The 14,278-nt window shown below is 33.3% G+C and overlaps 2 protein-coding genes across 2 annotated transcripts; both read right to left on the bottom strand.

Moving 5' to 3' along the window:
- Positions 1-11,747: 11,747 nt before the first annotated feature.
- LOC114754309 (uncharacterized) lies at positions 11,748-12,248 on the bottom strand. Its single transcript, XM_028943088.1, has one exon. It carries the CDS (start codon positions 12,246-12,248, stop codon positions 11,748-11,750), a length of 501 nt encoding a protein of 166 aa, XP_028798921.1.
- Positions 12,249-12,332: 84 nt separating this feature from the next.
- On the bottom strand, positions 12,333-12,794 carry LOC114754308 (uncharacterized). The gene has a single exon (XM_028943087.1). It carries the CDS (start codon positions 12,792-12,794, stop codon positions 12,333-12,335), a length of 462 nt encoding a protein of 153 aa, XP_028798920.1.
- Between the last annotated feature and the right edge of the window lie 1,484 nt (positions 12,795-14,278).

The following is a 14,278-nucleotide window of genomic DNA, read 5'->3' as shown; positions in this document are numbered from 1 at the left end:
ATACGCGCGCACGTGCTTCCCAACATTTTTCCTTAAAATCAATGCCAGGCTAAAAATCAGTTTATGTCCATCTTATCATTGATATTATGGAAACCTGTGATTGATAGAGAGCTTGCTTGGTGCCGGTATACTCCTCCGATCCTAATTATAAGACCCAATTAACTTATTTGAGGAAATTAAAGAAGTAAGTTAAGTTGGTTATTTATAATAAATAAGTGTTGTCATTCCTAAAATATCCTTGCTAATTAAGTATATTGGCTAAAACTATCATTATTAGAAGGATTATCTTGGAAAAAAATGCATAAATATAAGAGACAAAATGGATTGGGTCTTATAATTATGACCAAATAAAAAGTCAAATTGGGTCTTATAATAAGGACCGGAGGAGTATTAAATACTCCTCCTGTCCTAAATATAAGACTTTTTATAAGGGTCTTGTATTTAAGACCAGAGGAGTACTATCTATCTAAGTTGAAATAAAACTTGCCTTATGTGCTTATCTTATATATTATGTAAATCACAACAATTGAATTAAAAAAAGGACTGATCGACTGAATTGGACTGAAAACTAATCAAATGGTTACCTAGCCGATCAGGTCGATGGCAAAAACTCAATAGAAGAGTCGAGTCAAGGTGACGTGGTGTAAGCCATTCAACCCAATCAGTTTGGTGGGTTAGCCCACTTGTATTTTTTTTTTATGTTTTTATTTTAAGTTATTTTCATGTAAAAAAATTACTTCATTTTCTTTCTTTTTAGCTATTCATAATTCTTAGTTTAGTCATTAAAGGATTGTAGCTAGGACTATTTTGTTACTATAAATCTATTTGGACATTTTACTAGGATGAATATTTAGTAATTTTAGTAGTATAATATTATGATGTCAATTTGTCAAGGGAATTATAGAGAAAATTAAAAAATATAAATATATGATTATTTTGTTAGTGATTCTACTTATTGAATTGATATTTAGTGTTTTGGATGGTATGATGAGAATTTAAATTAATTTTTTATATTTTTAATTTCTCATCAGTTTAACTCTCGAATTGAACGTACGAATCCTTTTCTCTCTATCTAGATTGGTTCAGAGACTAGTTTGGTTTTCAGAACCTTGATCACAGCTGAAAACTACTTTTGAAGGGCCTTATCGCCATTTCAGACAAGCACATAGACATTTTGACTAATTAAAATGTATTTATATATTCTTTTTTCTTTTAGACTATTTTATATTCTTTTTTTTTAGACTATTTATATATTCTTTTTGACTTTTATTGGACTTGGACCGGTTAATGCTGGAGATGTCTCCGCATTATATGGGCAACATCCCTATTCATATTTGTTGTTGTTTCATGTTTTTGAGCAACAAATAGCGAGGACAATCCTAAGATCTTGTGCTTTTGGACTTTTGTAACACTCTGCTTCTGTCTTCCGTGTCTGGGCTTTAACGAGTAAAAAGTCGTATAGCATAGCGAACAAATTGTGAAGAGAAGAAAATTAAGGACTCATTTAGTTTCTTATTTTGAAAATAATTTTTTGTTTGTAAAAAAAATAATTATTTGATAATTTATTTTTAATTAGTTGTTTTAAAAAAAACCACAATACGTTTTTGAAAAACTAAAAAAATCACAACAATTTTTTTTTTTTGGTATCTTATACTTTTTGTTTTGAAAAATTAGAGAAATATTCTTTTCGTCTCATCTATCGCTCGCCATGTATCAATGCTAGTGATGGCCACTACTTGTTAAGTGTGTGTTTTTTTAATATTTTTTGCTTTAAATGTGATTTTTTAAAGTAATTATCCAAACACTTTTTTTGGTCTCAAAATTTGTTTAAAAAAATTAATAAAATTGTTTTACGAACAAAAAAACAGGAAACATAAACAAACAAGCTCTAAATCTCCAGTTCTTATAGTTATAATGAGTTCTTACACCTTTTTTTTTTTAAATTAATGCACTCCTTTTAGTTTAAGCCATTGGTGACATTGATCCCCATCGTTAAACGATGCCAGAAGGACATTGACGGAGCAAACGATGTGAACATCACTGAGGCGCTCTCTATTTGAATATTTGGGTGGGAGCTGTGACACCCCATTCTCATCCTAACGCTCCTCTCGCGCGGTCATCTTCCCATTCCCATTTCTCTGCTCCGTGCTAGCCACTTCTTCAGCAGAGCGATTGTACCACCACGCTTGGATTTGTTGAGTTCTTGTTACTACTTCAGGTTCTAATAATAAGACTTTGTTTAGAAGTTATAAATGAGATTTATAATTAAAATTGAAGATAGTATTATAGTTGGCAAATAAGTCTCAAGTTATGCATTTTGTTTTTACATGAAAATTCTTGCTCCTCTGGCTTGGATTAAGTCTCATGTTCTCATGAATTCTTCAAATTGTATTTTTTAGTGTTTCCATTTACTTTTTCCTCCCCTCTTTTGTTTGTATGAATTTCAATCTTTTTTAAAAAAATAATTACATTCCTTTAAAGAATGATCATATATCAAACTTAATTATTATGAAGACAGATAAAATGTGCTTGTAGAACCGAGTGCTGTGTGGATTGAAAAACCAATTTGTTTCCATTTATTAAGTATAATTAAAATGCTGCATTTAAACTTTATGTAAGTACAAAAGGCACATCAAACATTAGGATTCCCAAGTTAGGCCTCTGGACACTTACATTTGGTAGGAGAGAAACGGAGGAGATGAGAGGAGAGGGAAAATTTTAAGGGAGAATGCCAACTAAGTCAAGCCGAAGTATCTAAATTTAAATTTAGATTTACACTTTTAACAAATTCCTAATTAATCCATAAGGCCTAATTAAGAATTTCTGAATGATTTGATTTATTTAATATTTCAAGTATTTAGTTATTATTATCATTTTAAAATTAAATTTTACAGAATGATTTGATTTATTTAGTTTTAGACAATAATTTATCCAATTAGATCTTTAAAAAATGGTTTAATTTGGACTTTAATGATTTGATTTATATTATATGCATTGATATTTTGAAACTATATATATATATTTGATAATAAAATATTTTTATACTCATATAACTTGTGATTCTATAATTTGAATTGGAGATTCATGAGTTTCAACAACAATGTTTCTTACACTAAAGTAAAATAATAGCTAGATTATAAAATTTAAAAGTAAAATTCCTATAAAGAAGAAAAACTTGATATTTTTGTTACGAAAGAAAAGCATACTTATGAAGAAGACTAATTGGTTATAGCAAGGAGGAAAAAACCGGATCGGACCGGCCGGTTTAACCAAAAAACCGGTGAACCGGTCTGAGGTCCGGTCTGGTTTAGCTTAAAAACCGACCCTCAATCAACCCGGAATGACTTGGAACGAACCGGAAAAAATCGGTAAAAACCGGGCAAACCGCCGGTTTTTTTGGGCCGGCCGGTTGTTTTCTCCCCCCTTCTTTCTTGCTCTCACCTTTCGCCAGACGCCTCACCATTTGCGGAGACAATGAATACTATAGAGAGACGTGGTAGAAACAGAGCAAATCACGAAGGTGGAGGAAGATAGAACTTTGTTTGCGCCACTTTGAAGCATACCCATAGAAAACCGGAAGACAAGCAAAAATATAATAGAAAGAGTAGAATGAATGGATGAAGTGTACAGACTACAGAGACAAAATGGGGATAGAGTTTGCTGTTTCTTTGTTTGAGAAAGAAAGAAAGAAGTGAAGAAGGCAGAAGCAATTTGAGAGGCAAAGGAAAATGATGATGCGTGCTCAGTGAGGCAATACTCATAGCTGATAGCCTATTCTACTACTTGTTCACTGTCCAAGGCAAAAAGAAGAAAGAAAGCCTGCTTCGTGATGTGCGATATAGGGAAGAAAATGAAAAAGGGGTGTGCACGTGGGAGAGAGAAGAAAGAGGAAGAGAAAAGATATGGTAAAAAAAATTTAAAAACAAAAAGAAAAAAGAAGATCCCATTCGATTACGGGAAAGAACAAAGAAAAAAATAAAAAAGAGAAATAAAAATCATTTATATACATAAATATTTTGTAACATGATTACCCATTTAAAAATCAAATATTATTTTTTATAATTAAAATATGAATATTTTTATCAATTTTAACTAAATTATATTATTTTAATTATCACTGGTTTGATTCCGGTCCGACCCCGATCTGACCCACTAACCCTTAAACCAGTGTCTCAATCGGTTTAGTATCCGGTCCAGTTTTTTGTTCCTTGGGTTATAGTTATGATGAAATTTCAAAAGATTAATGATAGTATTAATTTATTGCACAATTTCACTATAGATAAAACTTTTGGATGTTGTTATCTTGTTAATGAATGTTTTAGATGTTCTTGGATGTTGATGGATATTTATATATGATGATATTTTGTATTTGTGATTTAATTTTATTCATATTTATGTCTTTTATTAATAATTCCATTGGTTTATTATTTTTTTTTTGATAAAAAATAGCATTTTTTTTCTTAAACGGGCCAAAGGCCCGTGGGCCAGTCCTAGCACATTAGCTTAAGGACTGGGCTTAGCAAATTGGGGGCATTTTTGAAGTTTTTTTCAAACTGAGTAGGCCTTCATGATAAGTTGGATAGATTTGATTAAAATATTATAAAAAATATATACGCATGCCCATTACTTAGGAACTTAATAGATAAACCTTGATTATTTGAATAGATAAAAAACTTGTATAGAAAAATTAAATCAAATTAAAATTATATGAATAATAATTAAATAAAAGGGGCTAGACTGGACCGGACCAACTGGTCTGAGGGGCCAGTCCCCAGTCCAATCCAGCTTGATGAGACTAGTCTAGTCCAGTCTGGACTAGATCGTGTTTGCTCAGGTTGGACCCGATCATACCAGACCACCGGGTTTTTGCACAACCCTAGTTACAATGTTCATTCGCCGCAAACATATTGCCATTGTGTGGAAAGCAATTAACCAATTCAGATGGGACATAATGAGGTTGCTCGTAGAGCCGGGAAAACAGGCCGAGCCTGTTAGGTCGGTTTGTTTAGGCCCTGAAATTATGAGGGTCGAGCTTGAAATTTTTCCCCTCAAATGGGAAATAGGCCTCAGAGGGTCCCTAGAGCTGGCCCTTTTATAATTTTTTAAAATTTTTTTATGTAATTCTAATATTATTAATTTTTTACATTGTTAATAATATTTCAAGTATTTAGTTATTATTATCATTTTAAAATTAAATTTTACAGAATGATTTGATTTATTTAGTTTTAGACAATAATTTTTCCAATTAGATTTTTAAAAAATGGTTTAATTTGGACTTTAATAATAATTTGATTTATATTGTATGTGTTGATATTTTGAAACTAAATATATATCTTTGATAATAAAGTATTTTTATACTCATATAACTTGTGATTCTATAATTTGAATTGGAGATTCATGAGTTTCAACAACAATGTTTATCACATTAAAGTAAAATAATAGCTAGATTACAAAATTTAAAAGTAAAATTCTTATAAAGAAGAAAAATTTGATATTTTTGTTACGAAAGAAAAGCATACTTGTGAAGAAGATTAATTGATTATAGTGATGATGAAGTTTCAAAAGATTAATGATAGTATTGTTATAAATAAAGAAGAAGAACAGAGAAGAAAAAAATATCAATAAGAGAGAGTATTTCTCTTTCTATTCAAAGGGTGCTCAATACATTGTACATGGCCTTTATTTATAGGCACGGCTTTACATCTTTGATAGAATTTACAGATATAATAATAAAAGATAATTGCAAATAATGGGGATAATGCGAGATATTGAAGATACTTGAAGATAAGGGAGATAATGATAGATACATGGACATACATAAAGATATTATATTCATAACACTCCCCCTTGGATGTCCATAACTAAATATGTGCCTCATTAAAAAACTTCTACTAAGAAAACCCTGTGGGACAAAACCTAGTAGAAGAAAAAGAGTACAATATTTATTGATATAAATTTCATAGTGCTGCCTCGTTAAAAACCTTGCTAGGAAAACCCAATGGGAAAAACCATAGACAAGGAAAAAAAAGTACATCATACATTTACTTTCCCTCTTGATAATGTCAGTTGATATCTCTGAGCCTGCGAAGCCCAATGTCATGAACAAGTCTCTCTAACGTGGTGGCTGGAAGTGATTTGGTGAATAAGTCTGCTAAATTTTCACTAGAACAAATTTGTTGGATATTGACTTCACCATCCTTTTGAAGGTCACGAGTGAAGAAGAATTTTGGAGAGCTATGCTTTGTTCTATCTCCTTTGATGTACCCTTCTTTTAGTTGGGTAATACATGTAGTATTATTTTTGTATGGTATTGTTGGGATCATTTTACCAGAAGACAAGCCACAAGTAGTTCGTATGTGATGTATTAAAGACCTTAACCATATACATTCCCGACTTGCTTCATGCATTGCTAGAATCTCCGTATGGTTAGATGATGTGGCTGATATAGTTTGTTTCATAGATCGCCATGAAATGGCTGCACCGCCATATGTGAATACATAGCTAGTTTGTGATTTACTGACATGTGGGTTAGACTGAAATCCAGCATCTACATAGCCAACAAGAACGGTCTTAGATGCATTCGAATAAAATAATCCCTTGTCCATTGAACCCTTAGATAACGAAGGATGTGTTTAACTCCATTCCAATGCCTTCGTGTTGGTGAAGAACTATATCTTGCTAGTAAGTTGACGAAAAATGATATATTAGGTCGCGTATGATTAGCAAGATACATTAGTGCTCCAATTGCACTAAGATATGGTACTTCTGAACCAAGTAGCTCTTCATCACCTTTTTTCCTGATTTCTCAAGGTCTAAAAGGGTCCTTATCCACCTCCAAAGATCTTACAACCATTAGAGTACATAATAGATGTGATTTATCCATATATAAACGTTCTAGGATCTTTTTTGTATAAGTTTCTTGATATACAAAAATTCCATTTTCCAAATACTCAATTGGTAATCCAAGGAAAAAAATTTTTCTTCCTAGATCCTTCATTTCAAATTCTTTCTTTAGGCAATTCACTGCCTTTTCAAGCTCTTCAAGAGTTCTAATAATATTTATATCATCAACATACACAGCGATTATAACGAACTCATTTCTTGATCTTTTCATAAAAATACATGGGCATATTGCATCATTTTTATACCCTTCCCTCAAAAGATACTCACTAAGCCTATTATACCACATTCGCCCTGATTGCTTTAATCCATATAGGGATTTGTTTAACTTAATTGAGTATCATTCTCAAGAGTTTGAATTATATGCTTCTGGCAATTTCAACCCTTCAGGGAGTCTCATATAAATGTCATTGTCAAGTGAGCCATACAGATAGGCTGTAACAACATCCATTAGATGTAAATTGAGTCCTTTATTTACTGCGAGGCTAATCAAGTATCGAAAAGTAGTTGCATCCACTATTGGTGAATAAGTTTCTTCAAAATCGATACCAGGTCTTTGTGTAAATCCTTGGGCAACAAGTCGTGCCTTATATCTTATGATTTACCCTTTTCATTTCTCTTTCGCATAAAAACCCATTTATATCTAACCGGTTTTACATCTTCAGGTGTAAGGACTACTGGTCCAAAAACTTTTCGCTGTTTTAGCGATTCTAATTCTGCCTCAATTGCATCTTTCTATTTTGGCCAATCCTTTCTTTGTTTACATTCACTAATTGACTTTGGCTCATGATCCTCATTATCATTTATCACATCGAGTGCTACATTATAAGAGAAAATATCATCAACGTCGACTTTACTTCGGTCCCATCGTATCCCATTCATAACATAATTAAGTGAAATCTCATCATTTTCACATATTTCAGGTACCTGACTTTTACTGAGAATTGGGATGTTAGCGTTGTCTAATGACTCTTCTGGAGTTGCTAACTTTTCTAAATTATTCTCGACTAGGCCATCTATACTTTTAGCTCCTTTTTTCTTTTGAGAATTTTTATCTTTGGAGCCGATGGGTCTGCCATGCTTCATGCGTGCTTTAGAATCATTCACAATTGGTTGTCCATCAGGGACATCAATTTTAATAGGAGTATTAATAGCTAGAATATGTGATTTTGTTACTCTCTTTGGGTCAGTAAATGCATCTGGTAATTGATTTGCTAAACTTTGTAAATTGACTATCTTTTGAACTTCCAGTTCACATTCTTTTGTGCGAGGATCAAGATGAGACAGTGATAATTCTTTCCAACTAATATCCTTTTCCAACTTCTTATTTTCTCCCCTCATTGTTGGAAAAACTGACTCATCAAAATGACAATCGGCAAATCGAGCCGTGAGCAAATCTCCTGTTGACGGTTCTAGATATTTTATTATAGCTGGAGATTCATATCCAATATATATTCCCATCCTTCTTTGAGGCCCATCTTGGTACATTGTGGGGGAGCAATTGGAACATGTACAACACATCTAAAGGTTCTTAGATGGGAAATATTGGGTTCGTGACCAAAAACCACTTATAAAGGGGAGGACTTGAGATAACTTGTTGGCCTGATGCGAATTAACATTGCTGCATGTAAAATTGCATGTCTCCAAGCAGAAATTAGGAGATTTGATCTCATAAGTAATGGTCTCGCAATTAATTGTAAATGTTTGATCAATGATTCTGCAAGTCTATTTTGTGTGTGCACATGAGCCACAAGATGTTCAACATCAATTCCAAGAGACATACAATAATCATTGAAAGCTTGTGAAGTAAATTCACCAGCATTATCAAGACGTATTTTCTTGATAGGAAAATCAGGGAAATGTGCTCTTAATCTAATTAATTGAGTCAATAATCTTACGAACGCCAGGTTACGTGAAGATAATAAACAGACATGCGACCATCTTATTGATGCATAAATTAGAACCATAAAATATCGAAATGGTCTGCATGGTGGATGTATCGGTCCACAAATATCTCCCTGTATGCATTCTAAAAAAGTGAGAGGCTCACTTTTTAGTTTTCTTGATGATGGCCGAACAATTAACTTTCCCTTGGAACATGCATTACATGAGAAAACATTAGATTGTGGTATTTATTGACTTTTCAATGAATGCCCACATGAATTCTCAATTATTTTTCGCATTATAATTGTCCCGGGATGGCCTAACCGGTCATGCCAAACATTAAATTTGTTATCATTTATAAACTGCTAGTTTATAATGATGTGTACTTCAATTGTACTAATAATTGTGTAGTGTTAGGATTATAGTTTTGATGATAACAAAGTCAGAAAATTTGGGTTAAGTATTTTGATCGATCAACTGATCGATCAATCGTTTATCGCTAAGGTTTCAGATAATTGTTCAAATGTAAATCAGGTTTATAGTAGGTATTTGGATCGAAGAGCTATTCGATAAGTAATTAATCGATAAAGTGATCGATTATCGCTAACGTGAAAATCTCTCAAGAGTATGGTTAATTATCGATCAACTGATCGATAATATCAGATAAACAATCGAGTTACTGATAAGAGAACCAAATCTGAAGTGTATTTATCGATCAAGTGATCGATAAAACAGTCATCAATAACGACTTCGATAAAAGGTAACACCATCTACTTGTTCTGCACATTAATTCTGTTACCAATTTATCGATCATATTCTCGATCATTTGTTTATCGATCACATGTTCGAACATTATGCTCTAACTCTCTGAATGCAGGTAATCAACTTCACTGATGGATCGATAACCTTATTGATCATAAAATTATTGATCACATGATCGATAATCATTGCCTTTATCTACTCTTATTTAGTTTTCCTGCAACCAAATTATCGATAACATTATCGATAAATTTAACTTGTTTGCATAAATAACTTTTCACATAACATGATCGATAAAGAGTCTTATTCGCATTAATTTATGTCGAACTATTTTTCGATCACCTAATCGATCACTGGTTTTTCGATAATATGATCGATCATTCAATTCCCTGAAACTCATGTTTTCACAAAACGTGATCGATAATCAGTTTCCTTGTCTTACAGGATTAAATTTCTCTTCTTACTTTATTCGATCATTTGTTCGAATATTCATTAATCGATCAACTGTTCGATCACTTCAGATAGTCTATGTCTTTCATTGAATATATACATACCCATGGTTTATCGATAACATTATTCATCATACATTTATCGATAAATTGTTCGATCATCAATGACTGAAGTTTCATTTCAATAACATTTGAATTATCGATAATCTGTTCGATCAAACAAGTGTTCGATCACTTGTTCGATCATGGAACGAATTCCTCTTTCTATGATAATTCTTAGAGTCAATGATCCAACACTTGATCGATAATATTGGTGAACTAATTCGAAAATTCTTCATTCTGTTTATCGATAACCTGATCTATCATCGAGTGATCAATCATCTTTTCGATCAAACTAAACCAGAATGACTTTCTGTTCTTCTTACTGATAAATGATTTCGTCACAAAATCTTTGAATGATAAATTTGTTTTCCTTGTTCAAGATTAAAGTATTCACCGCAAAACTCTCTTTTGTTCAAAGCTTAAAATATGCAGATTAATGAAAACGAGTGCAACGGCTCTTCAACGGGATTACGTAGACTGCAACCTACAGTGTCAGAAGCTCAGACGCATTAATGGCGGAGCCGTTGAAACCAGCGAAACACGCAAATGGAGTCACAACGGCTAGAAGCTCTTCCGTCTAACGGCTACTTAACGATATCAACTATAAAAGGCGCGAAGAAGCATTAATGAAGAGATTGAATACTGGAACTACCACCTGCGATTATCTAGTCTAGCATTCAATACTCTGTTTTTCACGTTACTACCGAGCATCAGTGTTTATCATTAAATTCACTCTGTAAGAGAGTCAATTACTACTCTTATTAAAAACTTGAGTGTTACTCAAGAGTGTGGACTCTTGAGAGGGCTTGTATCCTTACGGGAGTAAGGGGGAGTGATTGAGCGATTCAATTACTGTACCGAGGCACCAAGAGCCCTGTCGATCTTGGAAGATAGTGAAATACTCAGAGGTGCTCTGGGGACTGGAAGTAGGTCACGTGGTTTAGACCGAACCAGTATAAATCTTGTGTCTTCTCTCTGCGGTTAAATTTTCTCCTTACTCTGACTCTCTGTTTTTATTCAATACTGTCACGGTTTAGATTTAAAATTTTTGTAACTCACCCAATTCACCCCCCTCTTGGGTGAGATTGTTTCTAACATGTAGTACAAACCAGAAGAAAATGTAGGCAATCTTTCTAGTGTGCATTTTTTACCTGAGGTTGACTTTGTAATAGCAAGATATTCTTGATTTTCCTCAATTGTTGTTTCGATATGGTATCCATTCTTGCAGATATCCTTAAAACTCAACAAATTTCTTTTAGACTTAGTTGAGTAAAATGCACTATCAATGTATAATATTGTTCCTTCAGGTAACAATATATTGGCTTTTCTGGAGCCTTCAATTAGTTTTGCACTTCTAGATATAGTTTGAATGTTGGCTTCTTGCATTACCAAAGAAGAGAAATACTTTTTATTTCTAAGTATTATATGAGTTGTTGCACTGTTAACAAGATATAAATCTTCATGATTGACGTCGATAGGAGTCATTCTTCGTTACAAGGAACATAGTCAAGAGAGGGGGAAGAAACAAAATTAATAAAAGGAAAATACTCATAATTTTATTAATCGGGAAAAATAATAACATTGAAAGTAGAAACTTTATAAAAGAAGATGAAAAGAAAAAAAATCATAGAAATTTAACTTCACTAAAGCAATTTATTGTTGAACATTCCCATCACCAATCAGGTGATCAATCTTTCCATTAGGATCAGCAAAGAAATTAGCAATATCCAAATGAGTGACATCCATGTTGCCATAATCAGAATCGCCCTCTTCATCAACAAAATTAGTTTCTACTCTTGGCATTTTGTCGTTGCCTTTACTTTTATTTTTAAGCAATTCTTGATAAAGGTCAACCAAATGTTTCGGTGTACGACAGGTATGTGACCAATGACCATTCCCACCACAACGATAACACGAGTCTTCAGAGTGGTTATTACTTTCACTAGTTTTTCTTTTGCGATTCTCATCATTCTTTACCCTCTTTGAATAGGAATTTGAACCACCTTGATTATGACCACGACCATGTCCACGGTCAATGCGACAGCCCCCTGCACGTCCATGTCCTCGTTCACGACCACATGTTGGTCCATTTACTACTACATTTGCTTCTGGGAATGAAGTGGAGCCGGTTGGACGGGATTCATGATTTTTCATTAAAAGCTCATTATTTTGCTTAGCTACAAGAAGGCAAGAAATTAGTTCAGAATATTTTTTGAAGCCTTTTTCACAGTATTGCTGCTATAAGAGCACATTGGATGCATGAAATGTGGAGAATGTTTTCTCCAACATGTCTTCATCAGTGACTTTTTCTCCACATAATTTCAGTTGAGAACTGATTCTAAATATCACAGAATTATACTCACTAACAGATTTAAAATCTTGTAAGAGCAAGTGCATCCATTCATAACGAGCTTTTAGGAGAATGACAGTTTTCTGGTGGTCATACCTTTCTTTCAAATTGTTCCCAAGAATGAGTGGGTCTTTAATGGTCAAATATTCCATTTTTAGTCCTTCATGTAAATGATGGCGTAAAAAGATAATAGCTTTAGCCTTTTCTTGATTAGATGCCTTATTTTCTGCCTTAATTGTGTCTCCCAGACCATTGGCATTTAGGTAAATTTCCGCATCTAGTACCCAAGATAAGTAGTTCTTCCCAGTAATGTCAAGAGCCACAAACTCAAGTTTTGTAAGGTTTGACATGATGGCACTTTGTTAGAGCCTTCGTGCTGATAACGTGTTATAAATAAAAAAGAAGAACAAAGAAGAAAAGAATATCAATAGGACAGAGTATTTCTCTTTCTATTCAAAGGGTGCTCAATACATTGTATATGGCCTCTATTTATAGGCACGGGTTTACATCTTTGATAGAATCTACAGATATAATAATAAAAGATAATTGCAAATAATGGGGATAATGGGAGATATTGAAGATATTGGAAGATAAGAGAGATAATGATAGATATATGGACATCCATAAAGATATTATATTCATAACAAGTATTAATTTATTGCACAATTTCACTATAGATAAAACTTTGGATGTTCTTATCTTGTTAATGAATGTTTTAGATGTTCTTGGATGTTGACGGATATTATATATGATGATATTTTGTATCTGTGATTTAATTTTATTCATATTTATGTCTTTTATTAATAATTTCATTGGTTTATTTTATTTTTTGATAAAATATATGAAAAATATAAAAAATAGCATACTTGCTGAGAAAGGGAGATGGATGTGCATCCTGTTAAGATGGCCTATACCAAATATGGGAATCTTTTCTTGCTTGTCTCCGGGCTCAAGATGTTAGATGCCATACTTGCTGAGAAAGTTGGAGACGGGCTGGGGATATGGGATAGGAGTTGATGGTGATTTCCCGAGGCAAAAATTTCTCATTTCACTATAAATCAATGCTCCTATGTTGATTTTGTCTCCTCTCACTATTCTAGCCAACAATATGTAGTCTTCTTTATTCAAGTGAGTGAAGCCTCGACCCTTATTTACCATGCATCTAGAGTAGATGTAGTGAATAACCCTGAAGTAATCACACATCTCACTCGGACTAAAACACAATTGGCCAGGATACATGCTGCTCTGCTTCAGAATTTTGTAAGCATCGGCCGAAGTCATTTCTTTCTTAGGGTCATGTTTAAGTGTTCCCAATAAACAGTTGATAATATCAGGATCCAACTTAATGTCCTTTTTTCTCAGCTTAGAAGTCAGATAGCTTTTCATAATATTTCCATTTAAGTCAGTTGCCTCATTAATCTCCATATTACAGTAGAAATGCCTCACAACTTCAAGACTATAAGACATATCAATACTCAACCACTTCGCATAATGTTTCATTGGATCAGTGAGGTCCAAATTAGTTTTCTCATTGTTCTTCAAGTTTGTTAGGTCCAAATAAACTACTGGGCAAAATTCTCTATGAGCAAATTCAGACTTATACTTTCCCGTGTCAGTCCCCTCATCTAAGTTTCCTTCTAGCAATTGTCCACTGAGAATATTAGAAGCTCTTGAGGTACTAGAAGGATTACCATGAGGAGAAGGAGTAGATTGAAAGGTTTCTTGATTCTTCTTTTGCCTCTTTTCTCTAGCTTGACCACCGCTTTGAACGTCCTTGTCTGTGGGGGTCTCTATCCTTCAGGGACTGTAGGAAGTTTCGAAGTTTCCTGGGAAG

The sequence above is a fragment of the Neltuma alba genome, unplaced genomic scaffold, assembly GCF_004799145.2.
Source record: "Neltuma alba isolate B1F8T4 unplaced genomic scaffold, ASM479914v2 tig00010128_pilon, whole genome shotgun sequence".
Classification (NCBI taxonomy): domain Eukaryota; kingdom Viridiplantae; phylum Streptophyta; class Magnoliopsida; order Fabales; family Fabaceae; genus Neltuma; species Neltuma alba.
This window is presented reverse-complemented; position numbering and strand designations above follow the sequence as displayed.

Bases quoted from the DNA above. Each gene is read 5' to 3' on its own strand.
- LOC114754309 (XM_028943088.1), bottom strand. From the start codon at position 12,248: ATGAAAAATCATGAATCCCGTCCAACCGGCTCCACTTCATTCCCAGAA.
- LOC114754308 (XM_028943087.1), bottom strand. From the start codon at position 12,794: ATGTCAAACCTTACAAAACTTGAGTTTGTGGCTCTTGACATTACTGGG.